Source organism: Stomoxys calcitrans, chromosome 4, assembly GCF_963082655.1.
Source record: "Stomoxys calcitrans chromosome 4, idStoCalc2.1, whole genome shotgun sequence".
Classification (NCBI taxonomy): domain Eukaryota; kingdom Metazoa; phylum Arthropoda; class Insecta; order Diptera; family Muscidae; genus Stomoxys; species Stomoxys calcitrans.
In genome coordinates this window covers 175,160,440-175,184,924 of record NC_081555.1, presented here as the reverse complement: position 1 = coordinate 175,184,924, position 24,485 = coordinate 175,160,440, and the positions used below count along the sequence as shown (strand labels likewise).

The 24,485-nt window shown below is 38.5% G+C and overlaps 3 protein-coding genes across 3 annotated transcripts; 2 read left to right on the top strand and 1 right to left on the bottom strand.

Annotated features, from left to right (window-relative positions):
* Positions 1-954: 954 nt before the first annotated feature.
* Positions 955-1,685, top strand: LOC106091023 (uncharacterized). The gene is made up of 3 exons (XM_013257416.2): positions 955-1,037; positions 1,097-1,276; positions 1,329-1,685. The coding sequence occupies exons 1-3, from the start codon at positions 981-983 to the stop codon at positions 1,578-1,580; spliced, it is 489 nt and encodes a 162-aa protein (XP_013112870.1). The 5' UTR covers positions 955-980; the 3' UTR covers positions 1,581-1,685.
* A 5,067-nt stretch (positions 1,686-6,752) lies between these two features.
* Positions 6,753-16,614, bottom strand: LOC106091032 (mitoguardin). Its single transcript, XM_013257431.2, has 4 exons — positions 15,969-16,614; positions 8,212-9,114; positions 7,830-8,138; positions 6,753-7,768 (listed from the first exon to the last, which is right to left on the bottom strand). Exons 1-4 carry the CDS (start codon positions 16,035-16,037, stop codon positions 7,460-7,462), a joined length of 1,590 nt encoding a protein of 529 aa, XP_013112885.1. The 5' UTR covers positions 16,038-16,614; the 3' UTR covers positions 6,753-7,459.
* A 2,153-nt stretch (positions 16,615-18,767) lies between these two features.
* LOC106091037 (coiled-coil-helix-coiled-coil-helix domain-containing protein 2) lies at positions 18,768-21,910 on the top strand. Its single transcript, XM_013257437.2, has 2 exons — positions 18,768-18,953; positions 21,075-21,910. The coding sequence occupies exons 1-2, from the start codon at positions 18,907-18,909 to the stop codon at positions 21,490-21,492; spliced, it is 465 nt and encodes a 154-aa protein (XP_013112891.1). The 5' UTR covers positions 18,768-18,906; the 3' UTR covers positions 21,493-21,910.
* Positions 21,911-24,485: the final 2,575 nt, after the last annotated feature.

Sequence of the window (24,485 nt, the reverse complement as noted above, 5' to 3'; positions counted from 1 at the left end):
CTCCTCCTCTTTTTCTTATTTTTATCAACGATCTGTTGGGTCAGACATCGAATCCGATCTACTCATTTGCGGATGACAGTAATCTCTGTCATTCGTACTCATTCGACCATAGGCCGAGTCCTCGAGAGATTGAGGACAAGAGGCGGGTTATGAACGATACACCCTGCCAGGTTTTGCTGGCCGTTTCTGAGTGAGGTCAAATGAATCGAGTAGATTTTAATGCATGGAAGACTCAGTGCTGCTTGTTGTCACACAAACGATTCGCTGACCCATTACGATCATTTTGTAAGAATTACTTGTTATCCGCAAGTAAGAAGTGTAAGAATTACTTCACTCCGTCTGATATTCTTTACATCTACACCACTTTCATAAGGCCGAAATGGAGTAAAACTCACATGTATGAGCTGGAGCTTCAAAATCATCCATGGAGCTACTGGACCGTGTACAGAGAAGAGCGATGGCGTTGATTGGAGACAGTGGCCCCCCCTTCATCATCGTCGCAATGTGGGTTGTATGGCGCTGCTGTTCTATCGGTACTTTCATGGTGTGTGTTCGTCTGATATCAGTCTTCTTTTCCTGATGTAAGGATGTATGTCAGGTACACTAGACATTCCAGGAACTCACACCCATTTGTAATTGATTGACCAGCGGACCGCACAATGTATTATATAAAGAATTTAAATTCTTCCGGCTAATGTTTTTCCCACCCACTTTGACATCCAAAGATTTAAGACAAATGTCAATAAGCACTAGACCCTTTTCCCCCCTCCAATTCCTAATTATCTCTCGCCAACGCAATGCACTGCATTCATAGTGGACATCCCCTGCGTGTTGGCTGACAGAAAAAAAATCTTGGGTTTCCCTCTAGAAAAGTTTTTTTGAGACTTCTTGAATTAGTCGGGTGTGCAAAAAATACTCCCTTTTACAAATGTTCCTTTACTTTTCTGTCATTGATTTTTTTTTTTTAGTTTTAGTTAGTCATGAATTTTTGTCCAAGCCGAAAAGAATTATTAGCGTTTGCCCAAATCGGTCTGGCGGTTGGTAGAATGTTAAAACAGATATTCCAAACCCTTAGTGTAAAATTGCGTTTTTTTAGATTTTAGCCTTGTGGAATTATTTTGAAATCAATCTCTTTGATATTCCCATGTATGATTTACGACTTTTTGAACATCAATGTGTTAATGTGGCAATTTGTTTTGCTTCTTTGTACTATGGCTTGGGTACATGGCTATGGTATTCCCGTGGGTCTATAACAAGAACGCTAATGAGACTTCATGTATGTATGTTTGTAAGTTATGTGTAAATATGTATTTCTTTTCCCATTCCAGTCCATGCTTGTACATACTACCCTTATAATCTTATTATTTGTAACCCGTTCCCGCTACTTGATCGCCTATGGTCCCTTTATTCGTGGGGTATTTACCCATGAAATATTCACTGATGAGGATGAACGCATAGCTTTCAGTTTAATATTGATGCAGTGCATGCTCTTGCTCACCGGTATTGTTGTGGTTGTACAGGCCAATTCTTTTATTACCAGCATTGTTGGAATGTGGGCTAAACGAAACCGACACGAGTAAAAAGAGGCAACTGGCTCTTGATCCTATGACTTCACAATATTTGTAGTATTTCTATTGGCCAATAAAGCTTTCTAATGGATCAATTTTGCAATTTCAAATAATAAATATTTACAAATCAAACACAACGATAAGAATGGATGGGAGGGTTAAACTTTTTCAAGGAGAACAGGAGAAAAACTCACATAGTAGCTCGTGGTCATAAAATCAATGCAATTTGTTGTAGCCACATTGGATGTAGCAATACCATCGGGGCCTTGGATTATTTGGCGCCACGGCTGACATTCGTAACTTCGCCCACGGCAAATTGTAATGGCTGTTCATCGGCTCGGAGATTACGAATACGGCGAATGGCTCTCCTCCTTGCCCTGTCACTCTCGGGATGCACAAAAAATTGACGGTTGAACAACCCGACGCATCTCTTCGGATCAGTCACGGTTATTTCGCCAAAAGTGGCTGAGGTCCTGTCATCCCGTCTACCGGGGTTCGAGAGTGACTTAACAGTAGACCATAGTTTGCCTACACCGGTGCCTAAGTTACATTGCTCCAAGTGTTCCAGCTACAAATTCCGCGTATGTTCGTTGACTATCCTGTTTATTTCCAGATTCAGCTCGCTTAGTGGAGTCTATACGACGAATCCCATTACGCTCGCCTGCGTGTACCACTGGTTGCGCCGGAAAATTGGGCCGCATTTAGGGTATTCGACCGGCTGGTGTAAAGCGAGCGGCTGCTACGTTAATGATGTCTCGGAATTTCCTCTCGGCCACTAGCACATCCGAGGGGGGTGGCAGTTCACTGAAGCGGCGATTGGTGTACTCTCTGAAGCCAGCCTAATCGGCCTTCTTATGATTGATGAACGTCTGGCGGAAGGTCGATGGTGAGAATTATGGGGAGGTGGTCTGACCCCAAAGAGATGACGGCTTGCCAGGATAAGTCACTCAGGAGATCAGGGGATGCAATGGAGATGTCTTGCGAGCTGCTGCACCTCTTCGTAATCCTAGTGGGGACATTCTCATTCACCGTGCAAAACATGGAGCTTTCAATGGAGCTCTGCCAAAGCTATGTCACGCTGGTTGTTACCTAGGGGAGAATGTCATGAAGTGTTATGCGCATTAAAGTCCCCTAGACGATTATGGCCAGATAGTAACCCAAACGTCCTCAAATGTCCGCCTATGACGCTGAACGCCTGGGTTCGAATCCTGGCGAGACCATCAGAAAAAATTTTTTAGCGGTGGTTTTCCCCTCCTAATGCTGCCAACATTTGTGAGGTACTATGCCATGTAAAACTTCTCTCCATAAAGGTGTCGCACTGCGGTACGCCGTTCGCACTCGGCTATAAAAAGGAGGTCCCTTATCATTGAGCTCAAACTTGAATCGGAGTGCACTCGTTGATATGTGAGAAGGTTGCCCCTGTTCCTTAGTGGAATGTTCATGGGCAAAATTTGCAATCTGCAAGTAACCCACTTATGTCGGGGTTGTAAGCTTGGCCATTAATCGGGACACAGCTACCAACCGGCGGTATGTACACGTCGTATAGCTCCCTCTCGGTAGTACCGGACCTGACTGCTGACTGGTGTATCACGAATTCTAATCCCCACCCTCCACTCCTTGAGCGATCCTTACGTAGCACATTGTATTCGTGAGAACTGTGCAAGCTGCAGGTGTTGGTCAGTTTTGTCTCCTGGATCGCTGCGACCTATTGATCTTTACGACTCATGAAATCCACGATCTCATCGATCTTGCGACGAAGTCCGTTGCAGTTTAACTGCAGGAACGATAAACTTCCCGGCACTGGTCTGGCAATATTTGAGCTGGGATGCTGCCGTTGCGTATATTGCCGTACAGGAGAGGTCGGGGGGTCACATAGTTCGACGACGACGACGCTTGTGACCCACTGCTGGCTATGTTCGCACAGCACCTTGCGACATAACCAGTATGACTACACTCCCGTAGTGAAGTGAGGCCAGAGCAAGATCGGAAATGTACCCACTCCATGCACCGGTTACACCTCACCGATACCGACCGATGATGGAGACGGTTCTGGCAAACCGAACAGAACCAGGGTCCGGGGTTTTCAATCCCGGTACGGACCAAAAGCGTGCGGAGAAGACTCTCGGGGCTGTGCCTCTCCCATGACAAAAAAAAAGACGAACACGTATACTGAGGCGGCAGCCCCTGCCGATGAGGGTTCCATCGGGTCAATCCGGCGCGCACAACCGGCTTAAGTCCTAATTTCATTGTGAGTGTCCCGTTAGTCGTCAATATCTCTTGAGTAGTGACTGTTTCGCGAGTCGTGATTAGTATTTTGAGCATGATTTCACTAACTCACGCCCAATCACGAAGAATTTTAATTCAATCACAATCACACACAATCAGGTAATTGGATTTGAATCTCACTCACGAATCACGTGGCTTACGCGGGACACGACAACTCACGTGCACAACTCTATGCTCATAGTCAACTCGCGCCGGGCCCTTGATATGGATTTTCTTTGATGAAATTCATAAAAATCTGCCATCTGCAACTCTTACAAAAAAGTACTACTCAAAAAATTATCTACCCCCGGAAGAACCAACTGATTAGTTCTGGTAGAATGACAAAAATTAAATTCATTAACAAGAAAAATAGGAGACCGACATTTCAATAACTTAAAAAGAAACAAAAGCAGACGATAATTAATATACGACGGGAAATCACAACCGAGAAAATGACACACAAAGGGCGTTATATGAACACGACGACCTACACCGCAAACAAAACGAATCATATTGTTAAAAGCGACCTGAATACGATGCATGCTCCCTTGCGACGCACTGGAGTACACCTCCAGATAATATAAAATGGCCGGCAAAGAGCGGTAAATATAAACTCGTCGTATACTGGCTTCTTAAAGAAAAGTTAACCTTAGACACCACGGAACTAACGTGCCAATCAAACCGAAGCCTGTAATCCAGCTGAACATCAAGACAATCAACGCTTTGCACAAATTCTATATCTACATTTTTATATCTAACATTCACATTATTGCAACGACTCCATCGCAAAATTAATTTTCGTCTGAAAAACATTCAAAATCGGTTATCACCCTTAAAAAGCAATTGGATGTCATCAGCATATGCAAATGGAGTGCACCAACAATCCAGACGAGAAAAAACATCATTGACAAATAAACCAAAAAAAGCGGACCTTATACTGAACCTTTAGGAACACCGCTTCTTACAGAAAGAACACTACTACATTTACCATCAACACAAACAAACTGGCTCCTACCTGTAAGATACGAGCATAACAATGTACATGCACTGGTCGAAAACTTAGAAGAAGGCCATAATCCACTCTATCAAATGTCTTTTCCAAATCTAAAGACAAAAGCACGCAAAATCGTGATCAACCCATGTTTGACCGGATAGAATCTGTCAAATAACAATAAGGCTGTACTCCTACCTCGCCTAAATCCACACTGGGCATCACATATAAAACGATAACTTTCTAAACAGCCAGACAATTGACATTTAATAACATGCTCGACAATCTTTGAAAAAAATAGGTAAAATAGAAATCGGAAGGAAATCCTTCAGAGCGTGATAAGACTGTTTTTTCCCAACGGGCACTATTTTGGCTAATTTCCAATCGGACGGAAAAGAAGAAGTTAAGAAAATAGAATTTACAAGATGTAACAGATGACAAGACCCAAGAGGATAGACTTTCTTAAGAAATTTTAATGAGAAACCATCTACACCTGCTGCATTGGACTTAATGGCAGAAAATGTGTGGACGGAACTCCTTCAGAGCGTGATAAGACTGTTTTTTCCCAACGGGCACTATTTTTGGCTAATTTCCAATCGGACGGATTAGAAGTTAACAAAAATGTAACAGATGACAAGAGGATAGACTTTCTTAAGAAATTTTAATGAGAAACCATCTACACCTGCTGCATTGGACTTAATGGCAGAAAATGCCTTATCCAACTCCCACAACTCCACACGTTGAAAAGCAAAACCACTCTAGGACTACCCCCCGAGAGAACTACTTTGGTAGTCCAATTGGTTTCTATTAAAGGTCGTATTCAAATTCTCCACATTCAAATCACAATCATACGACTTGCAACTGCCAAGTCCATTGGATTTTAACAACGCCCATAACTGTTTTGTGCTTTTATTGCCCTCAAACTGCAGTACATTCGTTTCCCTTTTAACTTTTCTTATAACAGATTTGGCTTTATTCCTGGCTCTACAAAAACTTAACTCTACTTAACATTGGATCTCTTCTCCAAGAAAGATTTAAAAGCCAAATCTCGAAGCGATAGATGATATGAAATGAGGAGATTGCTAAACCAATCCTCACTCCTAGTCCTTATCACCCTTTTTTTTATAGGAAACGCATTATGGATAGACCCAAGGCAGCTACTACAACTACTACATTGAAAATCAACGTCACTAGTGGCATACAAAGAAAGGAAAATCAGTAGACGAAACAATTTCCTGCAAATCATCACAACTCAAAGCATTATTATCAACATATTCAAAGAGCTGCAAAACATTAAGGACTGAAACGTTAAGGGACACGAAAATAAACACATGATCCGATATACTGGGACAAACAACCTGGTTAGAAACACAGACACAACTACGATCACTTACAAGAACAAAGTCGAGTAAGCAAATAGTATTATGTACAGAACTAAAATGAGTAGGTAGAGAGTTGTGGACAATTGAAACATTAAGCCGCCTACATATCAATGAGTGCTGTCCGATTAAGATTTAAAACTCAATGATGAGGGGCCTCCTTTTTTATGCCAAATCCGAAGTCATGCCGCATAGTGACACCACTTGGTAGAGAAGTTTTAACATGGCAGGATACCCCACAAATGTAGCCATCATTAGCAAGGGGATAACCACCGCTGTAAGTAAGATTTTAAAGATAATGAAATTTGCCATTTTTTTTTTTCTATAAAACATAATTTATTGTATTATCCTCTTTTTGATAGTTCTATTGGCTTATTAAAGTATTTAAATATTAAGTATTCACTTGTTCAGACAATAATAACAAAATCCCTTTATATTGCTAACAATCGAGTAACAACCAAAACAATATTAAAAAAAATTACATAAGCTTAAATATGTTCTATTGCGTTTATGCTACGCAATCGTAATTAATGCAACATACAAATTGAATAAGTTTGTACTAAAAAATGTATTTTTTTATTAATGCATATATATTAGAGAGAACCCATAACAAAAATGCAGAGTGATCCATTTAATATAAAAATAATGACATTACCCGTGGTAATTGCGCTATTGGTCTGTTACGTTATTGGTTTTTTGTATTAACAACAGAAACAAAACAAGGCCATGGTTTCAGTAATAAAAACAAGACTTAAACTTTAATTTGTGATTGGTAGGCTTCAACTTATAAATTTAAAAATCAAAGTAAGGAGCTTGAAGTTATGTATTAAAGCTATCAATATATGTTCGTATATGTTATGGGTGTTTTGCACCACATGCACACGCACATCATAAAATGTATGTACCAATACATACATGCAATTCACATATGTATATGGATCAAAGATAAGGACTACTATGCTATGTAAATTGTATATTCGTAAGCCTAGAATGGATCAATAAACGTCTCACTCAACTTAAATCTAGTCATATGAACACATCCTCCACATTCTGTTTCCCCCCCATAAAAGATTCAACTTCTAAGAAGTTCTCTATCTGCAATTACTGGAAATCATTGTCAAAAGTTGTTTGTTAAACACACCTGGAATATTTAAGGAAAACAAGTGGAATATCAATGTGTTTGTAATGCTATTGTCGTTAAAAAAATACGTAGAAAATGGGGATGGAAGTGCATTGTAGAATTAAATTTACAAGGTCTATTGGCTAAATTTTACGCTTATATTATTGACTCTTGTTCTCATGTGGCCCAATACGTCATGAGCCAAATCCTCCAACGAGGTGTAGCGACTTTTTTGGAAATTAAAAATGTCAGCCAAGAATCCCAGCAGCTGATCTCTGAAATAATGGCATATATCCTTAAGATTTTCATCGGGTCCAAAAAAGCCCCAGGCCATTAGGGGTGAGAGTTGTTCGGATATGACATAGAAATGAGACATAAACCCATCGGGGTTTTTCAGCATGCGTTTTTTGGCTTTTAAGACAGACCACACAGCCGTGGTTAAAGCCTGCAATGAAAAAAAAATATTTCAAAAATATGTGCCATAAACTAAATTTACCTTTACTTACGGTTTCTTTGAAACCATTAGATAGAAAGCGATTTTGAACAACCGCTATGACACTGGCGGGAGGAGCATCTAAGTCACGAAATGAGTCGAGTATAATGAAGTCCAGACAAATATCATAGAATGTCATGGCCTTAACGTTACGTGTTTCAAGTTCCGTCTGTATATCTTCCCAGTTGCTGGGATCCTGAACATAATTCACCATATCTTCATAGCCCACCAAGAACTCTTTGGTATCCTTGTCTCCCAGGCAAAGTAAGTCAGTGAGAATTTGTCGGCCTGTGTCAACAACCCATTGACCTATAGCAGGGTCCTGCGATAGAATAAAAAAAAAAATAAAATGATTTTTTTCATTTAATGTAATAGACAGTGCAACACATGCAAACCTTAAAAAGATATTGAAATGCCAAACGGACGCAGTGCAGTTTTGCCAAGTACTCGGTGTCATTATTGCAATGCACCAAATCGGTGCGCAGTGTACGATGTGGTATGGGCGTCTCGTCGTGATGCTTCAAGGCTGTCTGGTACAATGGATACTCTTCGTATTCCGTTTCGGCAAAACTTTCAAATTCCCGCAAATCAGCCACTTGATCTAAGGCCGAGGCAAAACTCTCCGCCGAATCGAAATTCGGATCTGAGCCTGTGCGGCTCATGCTAGCCGAGCGATGCGATTGTTTATCTTCATCCGGTACATCTTCCAAGGCAGCCCAATGATCTTCTTCGGCTTCATCTATTGACGGTTCATCGCGAAATAACACCGAACGTTGATCGAGGAATAACAGCTCACTTTGTTCCTGCAAAGCGTAGGCCATATCCAGCAAATTTTGAATTTCGCGACAAAATTCAGATTCTTCGGCGGTGGTTAATAGGGTCGGTACACCACCCGGCGAATAGTGAGCAGCTAAGGCATCTTCCCAAAAGTTGATAACTGTATCCAAGGCTTCCATACCCATGACACCCAATTGTTGGGCGGTTAGTTGTGTGGTAATAATGCCCACCTGGTTCGGATTTGACATGACTAAAGCACCGGCCCCCACTGAACCACTTGCCATTGACATGCGATCCGACTGTGAGTATGCCACAGTGGATCCAACGGGACTGCCCGAACGGGCTGAAGCTTTTGAACCTGCAAGCGAAATCATATCATTTGGACTACGCATACTGTTGCGAGCCCTTCTGTTTGTGTATTTACGGGGTCGGCGGGGTGGACGTGGAGGTTTACGCCTGCGTAGAAAACGTGACATAACACCCAGCAATGCTACACCGGCTGCTATGGAGATAATGACTACCTAAAAGAAAAAAAATTGGCAGAATTAAAACTTGATTGGCATTATAAATGTATAGTAGCAAATACAAAAAAAAACAACTCATTTGCATACTGAAACATTCGAAAGAAATTGAATTTAGATTTTGATGTTCAAAACCACCTACTTTTTTGCGTTCATCCGATAATTGCAAAAAAAGTGTCCAAAATCTCACAAGAACCTAAACCTAAAACAACCACTTTTGCGGTAAGAATTCCTTCACCGAATGCGATAGCTGCATAGGTATACTAAATTTACCGGTGTTAGCCATTTAAAGTGGGTTAGTTGACTTTTCTTCGATCTTTTGCAGATACTTTCAATGGCTTACTCATTTTATAAATTTTTATCATTATATCCATGTGTTTTTTGTAGAAAGTGTTGCATGCCTATTCTCCAGGGATAATTTTATTTTCTTCAGCAAGATATTAAAGATTGAAGAGATTACACGACATTTATCTCCCTGTCTAAAACCTCCTTTGGCATTTACCGGTTCTGAGGGGTTTCTTCTTTTTTACCTGTAGACATGTGCCAGCTAACGTCATCCTGCAAATTCGTATGCAGAGATACCAAACTCAGAAAGTGCTTGAATTATTTTGAACGTATATGGCTGTCGACTGCGTCTTTGAAGTCGACACAAAGTTGGTAAATGGACCTTTTCTCAGGGTTTGGCGCAATGTGATTTTATAGTCTATGGTGGGTTTACCAATATTAAAGCCGCAATAATAGTATCCAATTATTGTTATCATTCTATCCAGATCGCGCAAACGAGCTAAAACATAGCCTCATCAGCGTGTCGCCTTTGATCTAAAATGGTTCAGTTGGAAACCATCGGTTCCCGTTGCCTTGTTGTTTTTCAACGATTTTGTGCTACATAGACCTTATTTGAGCGTTGGTATACATTCTATACCATCTGTTACTACAATTCTTTGTTTGTGTCTGCCGAGAATGTCCCTGTACCGAAAACAGTCGTTATGATGTTAAATTTTCGATTCCGATTTGGGTACATCTCCACCCGCTCACACTCACATCTTCTGTTTCTCACTTCATACTGTAAAACAGCTTCTTCGCCGTGTAGCAGCGGGTTGCTTTTCATGCCACATTCTTGAGTTTCTTCCTTTCTATCTCGACATTTAAGACTCCTAGCATGGACTTTATATAGCATGCAGGGGTTCGTTCATATTTTTTACACTTTTTACATACATATATACTTGGTCTATGCGTTCTTGGCTTCCGTTGGGCCAGGCCAAGGGCATAGATAAGGCTGATATAAAAGAATAAGGATTTTATTAGAATTTTGGCTAGTTTCTCATAGCACGGAGTAAATTTGGAGTTTTTGACTAACTACAACTTCAAATTTGTGGAGTTGGAATTTTAGTACTTTTTCCAATATATAAATACCCAAATTCGTTTCTGTGTATTCGTTAAGAGCGCAAAATGAAATCATGGATGTCGAGACCCAAATACTGTTACAACGGGACTTACAGCTTCAAATTTCAGTAAAAAGGGCGGCGTAAGTTTTGAGGTTGACCGTAACTAGTATGAATGTTTTTGGGATTTCTTCCAAATTTCGTAAATTCTGGGTAGGAAATAGGGCTTTTGTGCGTTCAATGCGAAAAACAGGACTTTGTGGCAACTGCATACAAATATGGTCAGATCAGGTCCATACTCACTGTAACGGTGAAAATGGCTAGTAAAAGCTCATTTGTGTCAAACATTTAAATCGGGAGATCGCTTTAACCAAACACGGTGGGGTTGTCGATTGAAATCAAGACAAAAATACGACTTGATTAACTCAAGATTTCTTATCGCAAGATTGGTATAAATGGTGGTATATCAAGATATAGGCCATCTTTGAACGTAAGGCTATAGAGTGATTTCATCAAACAGACGAACGGACATGTTTCGATCCTAAAGGGTGATTTTTTTGAGGTTAGGATTTTCATGCATTAGTATTTGAGAGATCACGTGGGATTTCAGACATGGTGTCAAAGAGAAAGATGCTCAGTATGCTTTGACATTTCATCCTGAATAGACTTGCTAACGAGCAACGCTTGCAAATCATTGAATTTTATTACCAAAATCAGTGTTCGGTTCGAAATGTGTTCAAATTTTGACAAATTTTGTTCAGCGATGAGGCTCATTTCTGGTTGAATGGCTACGTAAATAAGCAAAATTGCCGCATTTGGAGTGAAGAGCAACCAGAAGCCGTTCAAGAACTGCCCATGCATCCCGAAAAATGCACTGTTTGGTGTGGTTTGTACGCTGGTGGAATCATTGGACCGTATTTTTTCAAAGATGCTGTTGGACGCAACGTTACGGTGAATGAACACATTTCGAACCGAACACTGATTTTGGTAATAAAATTCAATGATTTGCAAGCGTTGCTCGTTAGTAAGTCTATTCATGATGAAATGTCAAAGCATACTGAGCATCTTTCTCTTTGACACCATGTCTGAAATCCCACGTGATCTGTCAAATACTAATGCATGAAAATCCTAACCTCAAAAAAATCACCCTTTACATGACAAACGACGATCTAGTATTTTGTAGCGTTGAAAATGTATAATTTGAGTGTTCCAATTGGTAAGGCAAAATGCCCAACTCTTCTGTGGTGGTTATAAAAGCATATGACGCATGTTTGGCTTTTAGAACATTTGCTAGGTTTTTGGTCGGGTATGGTTAGATTTTCTTAAATTTTCATTTTTATTCAGTTAATGTAATTTGAATCCACGCAATCACCAATTCAGACCAATTACAATGAGCTACTCCTAATTTTTATATTGCAAATTTGCCCGTGAACATTGCGCTAAGAAACTGAGCCAAACTTCACACATATCAATGAGTGCAGTTCGATTCAAGTTAAAGCTCAATGATAAGGGGCCTCCTTTTTATAGCCGAGTCCCAGCAGCGTGCCGCAATGCGACAACTCTTTGGGGAGAAGTTTTAACATGGCATAGTACCTTACAAATGTCGCCAACATTAGGAGGGGATAACTACCGCTGTTTCGTTCAACTGTCAATCATCTTCAGTTTGGTCTATAATTTAGAAATGAATTGCCTTGATTTTGGAGTGTAGATTAGCCATAAGCAATGCAAGAGCTACCAATGCATACAGTAAAAATCACAGTTTGGTGCGGTTTATGGGCTGGTGGAATCATTGTACCGTACTTCTTCAAAGAAGCCCCGAATCACAACGTAACTATGAATGGTGAGATGATATCCAACTTTTTTGCCCAAAAAGCAAGAGCTTGACTTGCATGATATGTGGTTTCAACAAGACGGTCCAACATGCCACACAGTACGCGTAATAATGGACTTAAAGCGGACAAGCACGCTTTTATAGGCGCATTGCAAGACAATATTGAAGCATTTATTCGAGAGACACTAGCCGATATGTGGGAAAGAGTATGCCAAATTGGACTAAGCGGATGGAACATTTGAGGCGCAGTCACGGTGAACATTTGCATGAAATAATCTTCAAACATTAAATTATATAGACCGTACTATCGATTCATATAAAGATTTCATGCACTTTTCCTTATTTTATATGTTTTTTTATGCACTTGTCATATAGCCTTTTTATCCGATTGAAGGCATTGAACGCACAAAAAGTTCAAGGTAATTGGTTCAAACCTGCGTCATGTGGCAAATGCAAATTTAATAAATAAATATCAGGACATAGGCTCGTTCTCCTGAAGTTTGAAGCAGTGAGACACCTTGTAACAGTATCTGGCTCCTTGACATCCACGGTTTTATTCTTCACCTTTAGAAGAAATCGCAGAAATCACAAGTAGTGACATAACATTGTGTTATTTATATGTTCGAAAAACCTATCAAAAATTGAGGCCAGCCTACCAACCTACGAAGAGATCAAAAACCTACCAATTTTGGTAGGAACCTACCAAAAACAGCAACACTGCTCAAAGTGTCTCAACGGTAACTTTGACGATGATATCATAAATTCGTTTTTTTTTTGTCGAAATTCCCCGATTCTAAGCTTGTGGGTATTAAAATACGATCATTAGAAACGCCTTATTTAAACGTCTAAACGGAAATCAGGCAGAACAGGAAAAACTCTAAACGGTGACAGTACCTTCCAGTCAGCCAGTTCAGGCAACTAACAACTCCAGATTGACGAGAGGACTAAGTGACTCAAGCAAAAATAGAGGTGTTTAACCACAATCCTCCGTATTTTCGCATTTGTGGTTTAGGGACACAAAAGTTGCGTCCCTTCAGATTTAATCTCTGATAATAATATAGATTGTTTAACTGATCAGCTTAGATGTATTCAAAATGGCAAATGTCTGTCTAAACACACAAGATTTCAGCGGAAGACGACACTTTTCCATAAAAATAAAATTGTAACAAAACTTTCAATTAAAATTATTGGGTTGCCCAAAAAGTAATTGCGGATTTTTCATATAGTCGACGTTGACAAATTTTTTCACAGCTTGTGACTCTGTAATTGCATTCTTTCTTCTGTCAGTTATCAGCTGTTACTTTTAGCTTGCTTTAGAAAAAAAGTGTAAAAAATGTATATTTGATTAAAGTTCATTCTAAGTTTTATTAAAAATGCATTTACTTTCTTTTCAAAAATCCGCAATTACTTTTTGGGCAACCCAATATTATTAACTGTTTTTATCTGTTTTGCTTTTTACTTTTTGACCCGGCTGGGTCATGCAAGTCAATAACAGTTTCATTGTTTTTCAAGTCCAGCTTAATAACCAAGCGAATGCAAACCCCAAAAGAGATATTGTTAAATGAGTCTTGAAGAAAATAAATTGCCAGTTCCTCAGACAAGGCAGAACACATGTCACTCCACTGGTGGACGCGTTTCGATAATTGGGTTTCTTTATCCATTGACACCATCGTGAACTATGTCCGTCCGTCTGACTGGCCTACAGTTCACAGCCTGTTGTTCGTAGTACTTATAGTTGAGATAATAAGCACAAATCGTATGTGAAATCTCAACTACTACTACCACATTGTTTGCTGTAAGTTTTTTATGAGCAATTTCTCTTCAAACAAACTCCAACTCCCCTCCATGGCCTTTGCGTTAATTTTTTTCCTTAGTCAACGCGGCAAGCTTTTATAAAAAAAATTGTTATAGAAATTAAACTTAGAAGGGTCTTTAGAAAAGTAATTTTGGCAAAAACTAGCTTTTAGACAAGAAACGGTATATAGAGTGGTTTTTTTATGTCCTACTAGAAAACGTTATAAGAGGGCCAACAATGAAAATGCCAAACTTTTCAACAAAAATAAAGTAGCCACATTTTCATGTGGAGGTGGCGATCCTCGTCAAGCTCCTGTAGCTGAGCAAGCTCAATCGGGTCCAAGAGACCGTTCGCCGCGGGAACAGGCTCGCCATTAGTTATTTATAGGTGCCAATAACCCATCACCTTGCTATTGGGTTGCCTAAAAAGTAATTGCGGATTTTTTAAAAGAAAGTAAATGCACTTTTAATAAAGCTTAGAATGAACTTTAATGAGCTTAGAACTTAGAACTTAGAATGAGCTCAAAATATACCACACCCTTCCAATCCCACCAAACAGACAGCATAACCTTCTTTTGGTGGATATTAGCCTTTGAAGTGGTTTGAGCTGGTTCACCATGCTTGGACCATGATCGTTTTCGAATAAAGTTGTTGTAAACAATCCATTTTTCATCTCCAGTTATGATTCGTTTTAAAAACGGATCGAATTCATTGCGTTTAAGGTGCATATCACAAGCGTTGATTCGGTTTGTTAAATGAATTTCTTTCAATACATGTGGTACCCATATTAAAATTGACGCCAAACAAACAAATGTAAACAAAATTTCGCGCACTTTTTTTCTAAAGCAAGCTAAAAGTAACAGCTGATAACTGACAGAAGAAAGAAAGCAATTACAGAGTCACAAGCAGTTGAAAAAATTTGTCAACGGCGACTATATTACTACTATATTACAGACAATTACTTTTTGGGCAACCCAATATATCGAGCATCATAGGCACTCAATATTTATACAAGCGTCGATGCCGCCCGCCCTCTCACTGAGACTCTCCGCTCTATACCGCCGATTGTCCGCGACTGCCGTTGCAGCTACTCTGTATGGAGCATTCCACTATCCGCAACCTGTGGACGGTAGCTTGCCGCTAAGCTCTTCGTGACTGCAATGAAAACCACACAGATCGAACCTCAATGTTCCAGCCTGTGCTCGCAGCTATCCCGTGCCGGGAACTTTATTCTTGATACATGTAAGCGGAGGCCACCGTAGCGCAGAGGTTAGCATGTTGAAAGCCTGGCGATATTTATGAGGAACTATGCCATTTGAAAATTGGTATGGCAGCCTCTTCCCAAACAGATGTCGCACTGCGGCACGCCGTTCCGATTTGGCTATAAAAAGAAGCCCCCTTATTGAGATTAAACTTCAATCGGACAGCACTCATTGCTAAGTGAGAAGCTTACCCCTGTTCCTTATTGGAATGTTCATGGGCATATTTTACCTGAAAGTATTTACTGCAACTTGTAAGCTAAGCTTATCTAATCCTTAATGCATAAAATATACACACATGACTTGCATAAATATTTCCAAAAAAAGCTTTTTTTACAAAATTTAACTACTATAGTTTCAAGAGCTTAAAGCGATATATCAAAACAATAAAAATTTTTTGCCCCCAGATACTGAGCCATATTTTAGCAAACCTCATTGGTATGTGCACCTACAAATTGTTTGCAAAATCAAACCTTATCAATAACTTACATCATGAAAACTAGAATATCAATGTTCCCATTATTTTCAAGCCGATTTCATTTTCCACTTAAAATTTAGTTAAAATGTTTTTTTTTTTGGATTTCTTACCTTTTGTGTGGTGGACATACGTGCCGGGAAGATACGTATGTCGGACCATTTGGCCGGAAGACAGAACATTTTGGATAAGTACTGATACTAATTCCGAATTCGTTGCTGATTATTTAACAAAGTATGCAGGTATGCACTCACTTTTGCGGCACTTACTTTTCCTCAAGGTTGTTGAATATGCAACAAACAAAACGACATTTACATTTTTTCTACTATGCTGTTGTCTGAAAACTATTTTCTAGGTTATATTTATACATATGTGTGTATATTGGCCCGCAATTTAACGCCACTGATCTTTTCGTTTTGATAAAATCGAATGATTTTTGTTTTTCACTCGAAGTTCATCAACGATTGTTAACCTTTATTTGTCGTGATTTGTATCGTTCGCATGTATCCACTTTAAAAACGCACTTGCGATGTTTTTCCGGCCGCTGATGCACACATACAGACTTTTCCCCTTTTGGACCGATTTTTGTCCAATCTGCGGACTAGGGTAACATTTTAATGCATGTGGATCGAGTCGCGGTAAGCAGGGATTGTTAATGTATAATCACTTTCACTAGTTTTCGGCCAATTGATGATCTGCCCAATAAATAAACAATTGCATCACTCACAAAATCCAATCTGACCAAAAAAATATAAAAACACTTTTGACATTTATCGATGACGTCGCATGTAGGGTTGCCTATATGCAACTTTTATTTGTTAAAGAAATAGCAACATCCGTTTAGACACCAAAAACAACGGTCAAATAGTTATTAAGCGTGTTATTTTTGGCTTGTAAGCGAATTTTTCGGACATGCAAGCATGTATCGCATTGCCGTTTATTTATCACGATTATAATTGCTGGGCCGAATTACCGCAAATATGTGAACGAGTAAAATCGTTCGAAATCTCTCTATTGTGAATTATGTACTAACTCATTGTTGAACGCAAATTTTTGAAATTTAAGAACGCAAATATTTTAATCGAGCATTGTTTATAAAAAACTTGGGCATAAAAATGTATATACATGTGGTATAACACCCATTAAGCACGAGGTGAAATTTCATTCAATACGAAAGAGCACTCGATAACATATATGGTAGTTCGGCCCCATGATTCGAACCCTGGTTTTGGTAATGCTACATTTAATCCACCTTTACATTGTTCGTTAAAGTCTGTTTAAACGGCTCAATTATCTGTTTTCGTTTTATAAAATTAGATGACGTGGATTTAATATTTTGTAGCTCTTTCAACATTTAAGGTCGGTACTATGATAAACAATATTGGGTTGCCCAAAAAGTAATTGCGGATTTTTCACATAGTCGGCGTTGACAAATTTTTTCACAGCTTGTGACTCTGTAATTGCATTCTTTCTTCTGTCAGTTATCAGCTGTTACTTTTAGCTTGCTTTAGAAAAAAGGTGTAAAAATGTATATTTGATTAGAGTTCATTCTAAGCTTTATTAAAAATGCATTTACTTTCTTTTAAAAAAATCCGCAATTACTTTTTGGGCAACCCAATATTTACTCTTGGAGCTAACTAAAAAGATGACAAATTTTTGTTTCTTGATTTTTTATTCATTCTTTTTTTTATTTCCTTGTTTAATCTTACAATTTTTTTGTAAATCCTAAAGGCCTATAGAAAATAAGCGTTGAAAAATGAAACTCTGCAAACAAATGTCAAAAAATCAACCTGCAAAAGTTAAACCATTTTTAACTTTAATGACTACAAAACAATGCTTACCTGTGGCAGCACAGAATAACGCATCCCGTTGCAAATCTTGGTTTGCTCCCATGGCGAAACAATTAAAGGTGGTCTCATTTGTACAACAACCACAAATCATTTGGTGAAAACGGCCATCTTGTCATCAAGCTGATGCCAACACACGCAAAGAAATTTGCGTACATGAGCAGAGAATATGCGAGAAAGAAGATAACAACAAAGAGAATGCAAAGAAAAATCTGTCATTTAATACCGTCAAACCTGGCCAGCTGTTAACGGCTGTTCCCGAGAGACCACCTATTTAAATCCGCCTTGCATCAAAAAGGAGAAAACTTAAACAAAGAAAGAATATTAAAAGAGAATGAGCTGACATACCTAATGCCAAGTGCAGTATTTGTTATTTTGTCTATTAAATTTATTTTTTTGCAAATAAATAAAGAAAAATGAACCAATGAAATTAATAACACATACAAAAATCCAGGATTCACTAATAGAAGGTTAGGTCACATGCAAAAACACAAAGTGGATAGGCCCCATAAACATCATTAAGGATGTCAAATCTGACGATTGAAAATGTCATCATATAGGAGAAAACGTAAACAAAGAATGAATGTAAAAAGAGAACAAGTTGACATCCTCAATGCCAAGTACTGCCAAATATTAAAAAAAAGTATATCGGCTGATCGCTTGGCTTAACCTTATTCAGTGAATCCTGACAAAAATCATGGCGTCAATGATTTCAAGTGTTGCCACTTTGCTTTTTTTGTAATTTTCCTCACAGTAAGCAGAATACTACTTTTCCGCATATACAAACAACGAAAAATGACCCGAACAAGTGACATACTCAAAATCAGAGTTACACTAATCACTTAATTTGGAACTCAATATTTTGTTGTTGGGCAACTGCCACTACCTGAATATATTGTATATATGCATAATCATCTATCATAGCAATCCTATAGATTTATCTAATGGTGTAAACCAACCTTAATAAAATGTATTTGACATAAAAATGTAATCGGTTACCAATAATCGTGGCATGACAAGCCATTCGAAATTTCTGGTATTTCGAAAATTAAAGAATATAAAGAAATTGAAGCCGAAGTTGCCAAACAGAAACAAAAACTCAAAGCGACAACAACATCGTGAACTTGGTGAAAAAAATTTCAAGTGCATAACTTAATTGAACCTTTAACACAAGTTAAACAGTTTATAAACAAATCTTATAAAAATGGTTAGACGTGGACGTTCTGCAAGCCCCCCACCAGCCTCAAGAAGGTAAGTAATTAAATTTTAGATGAAAAAATAATTGAAAAGTCCAAAGGTCCTGGATCTTTTTCCATCCTCCTAGATTTTTCTGAGTCCTAAATAGCACAGCACTGCAAATATATTTAATTTTTTTTCCCCATATGGGAAATTTGTGATAAAAACTACAAAAATTTCGGAAAATGATGAAATTAATTTTTTTTTCGTTACATAACCTTCAATGTGAATGTGAGTGTTACGATAATCTATAAGCAAAAAGAAAATAAATTTGCAAACTATAATGTGGACGTTACTCGATGTTTGATTGAAGTTATTCTCGAATGACAAGGGCTATCTATTTTAATTGAAAAAAATAGCTTAATACACGAGTATTAAGTTACTCCTCGCTTTGATTGACCTTTTCCGAAACCTAATAAAAAACACGTTATCAATGCTGTTAATAGCATTGTGTAAACATCCAATACGCAAAATATGGCAATATGTAGTAAGCAACAATACCTAGTGATTTAAATTCTGGATACATTTATATATTGCGCCGTTCTAGGAATACCTTACGTTGGCTTTACATTTTCATGGAAAGCTTTCGACGTCTGAAATACTTTCTGGGAAAAATGTCTGTTGCTGTTGTAGTAGTGTGTTGCACACTAAGGAGGCAGCCCCTGCGATGAAGGATCCCAGCGGTTCAATCCGGGATCCCAGCGGTTCAATCCGGTACATACAACCGAATTCCCTTGGGATTGAACAGACAGTGTTAATTTAATTAAGCTTCTCGTTGGAGTCCAACGTAATAACTTAACCATTCTCTTGTAACACCTCGAAATATTGATTTGCGACCCCACAGAGTAAATACATTCTTGATCGTCTGACATTCTGTGTCGATATCATAATAGAGGTCGAACGATGGAACCAGCCACTTCCACAGATACTTCTTATTTATGTAGGACGTTGGGGATTGCAAATGGGCCATATCGGCTCAGATTTAGATATAGCCCCTGTAGGGGCTCATCCATCAGTATGACTACGTGAGATCCTAAAAGTCTGAGTTCTCGGTGTCTCTTATTTTGCACAATGACTTTCAACACCTCCAACATACGAACCAAGTTTGGTCTGAATCGGCCCATATAGCTTCCATATAAACCCATCTCCGATTGTATATTTTGAGCCCCTATGAGTATATTTGTTATCCGTTTTGCTAAAATTTTGAACAATGACATCTACTACGACGTCCAATATCCACGTATGGTCTGAATCGGTTCATAACCCGTATAAAGCAAACTCCCGATTTTACTTCCTGATCCTATAGCTTGGAGGCTACCGTAGCGCAGAGATTAGCATGTCCGCCCATGAAGCTGAACGCCTAGGCTCGAATTCTGGCGAGACCATCAGAAAAAGATTTCAGCGGTTGTTGTGAGGTTCTATGCCAAGGAAGGTGTCGCACTGCACCACGCCGTTCAGACTCAGCTATAAAAATGAGGCCCCTTATCATTGAGCTTAAAACTTGAATCGGACTGCGGATATGTGAGAAGTTTGCCCCTGTTCTTTGTAGAATGTTCATGGGCAAAATTTGCAATCCTATAGCTTCTATATATACATTGCCCGATTTGCAGTCGTAAATAAGGCTGCTTGTAGTACCTAAAATTGTCGGTATGTCAGGTATTATCAAACACTATGGTTCAATGACATTTGATTTATTCAATTGATTCATTTAAAAAATCTTATGACAATTTATGACATTTTGACAATTTATTCGCGTAATAATAACAAATTGTTGTTTATGTGAGAGGAAAAGTCAAAGTCAGAACATACCCTATAACTGTGTCTTTGCACAGAAAGAATCTTCGTATCCCAATGGAGGATGTTCCACATTAGAGCTGGGAGGAGAGCCTAATGCAGTTCGTAGAGCAGCAGTTTGACAGGTCTGGATCTTACGCAAAGCCATTCTTATCCATTTATTGACTGACCTACCATAATTCGTTTTTAAATTTCTTCCTATAAAGAGAAACCATGTACAGAACTTGACAAATGCGATCCATGGTGGAGGGTATAAAAGATTAAGCCTGGCCCAACTTTGCTCTTTTTTACTTGGTCTTTTGATATTTATCATTTATATATCGTCTTATTTTGCCTTTACAGGAGTGCTCCTGCACCAGCACCATCTCAAAATGTCCCAGCTCGCGCAGCTCCTCCAGCCCAACCACCAGCACCCGTGCAGGCTGCTCCCTCTGCTGTAGGAGCCCCACAGCAGCCATCCATGTTCCAGCAAATGGCTGCAACGGCCGGTGGTGTCGCTGTAGGCTCAGCCATTGGACATACTGTCGGCCATGGTCTTACCAGCCTTTTCAGCGGATCCGGTGATAAGGAGGCGGCAGCACCAGCACCCGCCGCTGCTGCACCAGCTCAACAATACGGCTCGCCGGCAAACGAACCACAAGGACCATGCAGCTGGGAAATTAAACAGTTTTTGCAATGTGCTCAAGGACAATCGGATTTGACATTGTGCGAAGGTTTCAATGAGGCCTTGCGTCAGTGCAAAGCTCAACATCATATCTAAAGTTTAAGAGCAGCAGTATATTGTTAGAAAATTGGGGGAGATTTAACAAATTTCCCATCTGTATACAGCGTTCCTCTCGATATTTTGTGGATTGAAATGTTTTAATTTCTTGCACTTAATTTTCATAAAAAAAGAAGATGTATATTTGTTGAGTTTAATAATCAGTTTAATATTTTAGTTAAACAAATTTTTCGTTTTTAAAAAAATAGTTATTATTATTGTATTTTTAATTTTACAATAGTTTTTTGTTCTATAGAATAAAACAGAAAACAAACAAAAAAAAAGGATATGTACTAAAATCAGATTTATAACACATAATAAAACATCGAAAAAGGGGTAACAATGGTGGTCCGAGAACAAAGCATGCATTCATACATATGGATTGCCTTACCATTGCTCGTGCAAAGTTTAGTCAGAATTTTATTGTATTGACTCGATTGCCAAAAAAAAGATAGTATGTGGTGTGATGTTTTTCATAAAAACAAAAGTGCCAATATTACACATGGTCCCCCAGCATTTCATCATCATTTCATGACGGTGATGAAAGTAAAAGAATAATAAAAAACCCGATCACTATTGTTACCCGCCAAAACCAAAAAATGTTGGATTTTCTTTTATTAATAGCATGGGCGGATGGGAAACTTACAAATCATTGCAGGCCCCTCCTTCCTACATTCCTCTTGAATAAAACGATCATACGTTGTGACGCATTTCATTTTACATGGGGGTAAAGTCTTGTTTACAGTTTGTGTTTGCCTATGAATCAAAACAAACTTTTGTTGTTGTCTTTTTAAAAGAAATCTCGTGATGATTATCTTTTAGAACAACATGCGTTTTTTATATATATTTTTGGCGAAATTGCGATAAACATGTTTTTCCTTTAAAGTGATTGGCAAAGCTATATTTAGTTTAGTATACCAAACAAAAAATTCACCCTTCCTATGCCACATGGGTACATAGGTGATAAACAAATTACGTCTTTGCGTGATTTTCCATAAGCCATGAGTCATAAGAGATCAAATAAACAATCTGCTATTATCAAGCCCTTGATTCGCGTGTCTCACTTCAACCACCTGCAGCTAACTAGAATCAGTAACGCGCAGAAGAATATATATTTGACATTTTTTCAATTCATGTGATAGGAAAACCCAAAATGTCTATATTACATCTCACTGCTACTGTGCTGTAATACACACAATTAGCAACACTGCAATTCCCGTTATTTTGCCATAGGCAAAGCAATAACATCACATAGATGCATGTCGGTGGTTTAATATCAAAGAAGCCTAACTCAATTTTTTTTCAGAATGCAGTTTTTGGTTTTTTGTGGAAGAAAAAATTTCATATGCATCTTGCCTCCAAATGGCAGGTGGATACAGCTGGAAATAACAGATTTATAACGAAAGGCCTAAGTCAAGTATTTTCCTTATACTGCTAATTCGGGTACTAGGTTCGCTTTTTCTGATATTTTTCGCCGATTACTTTTAAGATAATAGATTTTAAAGCAAAAAAATTCTCTGATTTCATTTAGTAGCATTACTTATGGTAATATTTTAATAACATTCACGCCTGTTCCGATTTTCTCGGAAGTTTGCGATACATAGGTTGATTCTACGGTTTTGCATTTTGTTGGCAACCAAAGATCGTAAGACCAAGATCTGGAAAAATTGCAAAATGTAAACATTATACCGCAAGTAAAGATAGCAGTTTCACACATTTTTGTACCTAAATTGTGGTGGTTACTAGAAAAGAAGACCAAGCAATCTGCTACAAATCTAGTACAAATCCTAAAATCTTTGCGCATATTGGCTGGTATTATGTTCATTTTCCGCAAAATTTTTTTGTGATTACTTTTTTTAGATAATAGATTTTGAGGCAAAAAAAAATCTGATTTCATTCAGTAGGACATTCCCTCATTACTTATGAAAACATTCTGAAAAGTATTATATTTTCATTGAATTTTTGAAGTGTTTCAAAAAAGTAACCGTGAAAAATATGTGTTTTGAACTGTGAAAAACGAATAGAGTACCAGCCTTAAGTTGGGATAGAACAGAAGACTCACCTCTGCTTTCTATTGTGACAGGTGAAAATTTTTCGCGAAAACTGTTCGCGAATTTTTCCAGTAAAAATTTGCAAGAGTAAGAGCCAATTAACTCTCTTTTAAAAATTTGCAAGCAAAAATTACGCGAAAGACTTCCAGCGAAAATTTGCAGAACATGTGATTTTTGTTTTGGTTTGTTTTTAATTTGCTAGCCTAGAAAGAGAATTGTTAAAAAAAAGTACTGGCGACACTTGTGAGGTATTATCCTTAGATAAACGTCAATTTGTTAGCCCAAGAGTGACAAGGCTAGAAGGGGAGCCATTCATAGTATCAGTGTTCTCCGTGCCGCTGGACAGCTATCATAATTTACAGTGCACGAAGCTACGAATGTCATCCTTTTCGCCAAATCGTGCAAGGCGCAGGTCCCAGACGGAATCTCTACAATGATGCTGAAGAATCTGGATCTTGTCCAACGGGAGGATCGGAAGGATTGGTCCCTCATGCGTCTTGACTACTGATGAAAGAAGACAGATCGGTCGGTACGACTTCTACTTGCTCGTGTCCCTTCCAGGTTTCAGTAGCGGGATCAAACTGTCCATCTAAAATATCAGGTACTATTGGGTTGCCCAAAAAGTAATTGCGGATTTTTTAAAAGAAAGTAAATGCATTTTTAAAAAACTTAGAATGAACTTTAATCAAATATACTTTTTTTACACTTTTTTTCTAAAGCAAGCTAAAAGTAACAGCTGATAACTGACAGAAGAAAGAATGCAATTACAGAGTCACAAACTGTGAAAAAATTTGTCAACGCCGACTATATGAAAAATCCGCAATTACTTTTTGGGCAACCCAATACATAAACCAGCCACGATAGCCATATGAATGAAATGGTGTTCCATCAGTAAACGGCAATGTTGAGCCACTTCAAGGATAAATGGCAACATTGCTTACC

Coding starts and splice junctions, on each gene's coding strand:
- LOC106091023 (XM_013257416.2), top strand. CDS start 981: ATGAATTTTTGTCCAAGCCGAAAAGAATTATTAGCGTTTGCCCAAATC. Junction 1,038..1,096: donor TTGCCCAAATCGGTCTGGCG/GTTGGTAGAATG, acceptor GCGTTTTTTTAG/ATTTTAGCCTTGTGGAATTA. Junction 1,277..1,328: donor GAACGCTAATGAGACTTCAT/GTATGTATGTTT, acceptor TTCCCATTCCAG/TCCATGCTTGTACATACTAC.
- LOC106091032 (XM_013257431.2), bottom strand. CDS start 16,037: ATGTTCTGTCTTCCGGCCAAATGGTCCGACATACGTATCTTCCCGGCA. Junction 9,115..15,968: donor GTATGTCCACCACACAAAAG/GTAAGAAATCCA, acceptor TTTTTCTTTTAG/GTAGTCATTATCTCCATAGC. Junction 7,769..7,829: donor CTAATGGTTTCAAAGAAACC/GTAAGTAAAGGT, acceptor TTTTCATTGCAG/GCTTTAACCACGGCTGTGTG.
- LOC106091037 (XM_013257437.2), top strand. CDS start 18,907: ATGGTTAGACGTGGACGTTCTGCAAGCCCCCCACCAGCCTCAAGAAG. Junction 18,954..21,074: donor CCCCCACCAGCCTCAAGAAG/GTAAGTAATTAA, acceptor TTGCCTTTACAG/GAGTGCTCCTGCACCAGCAC.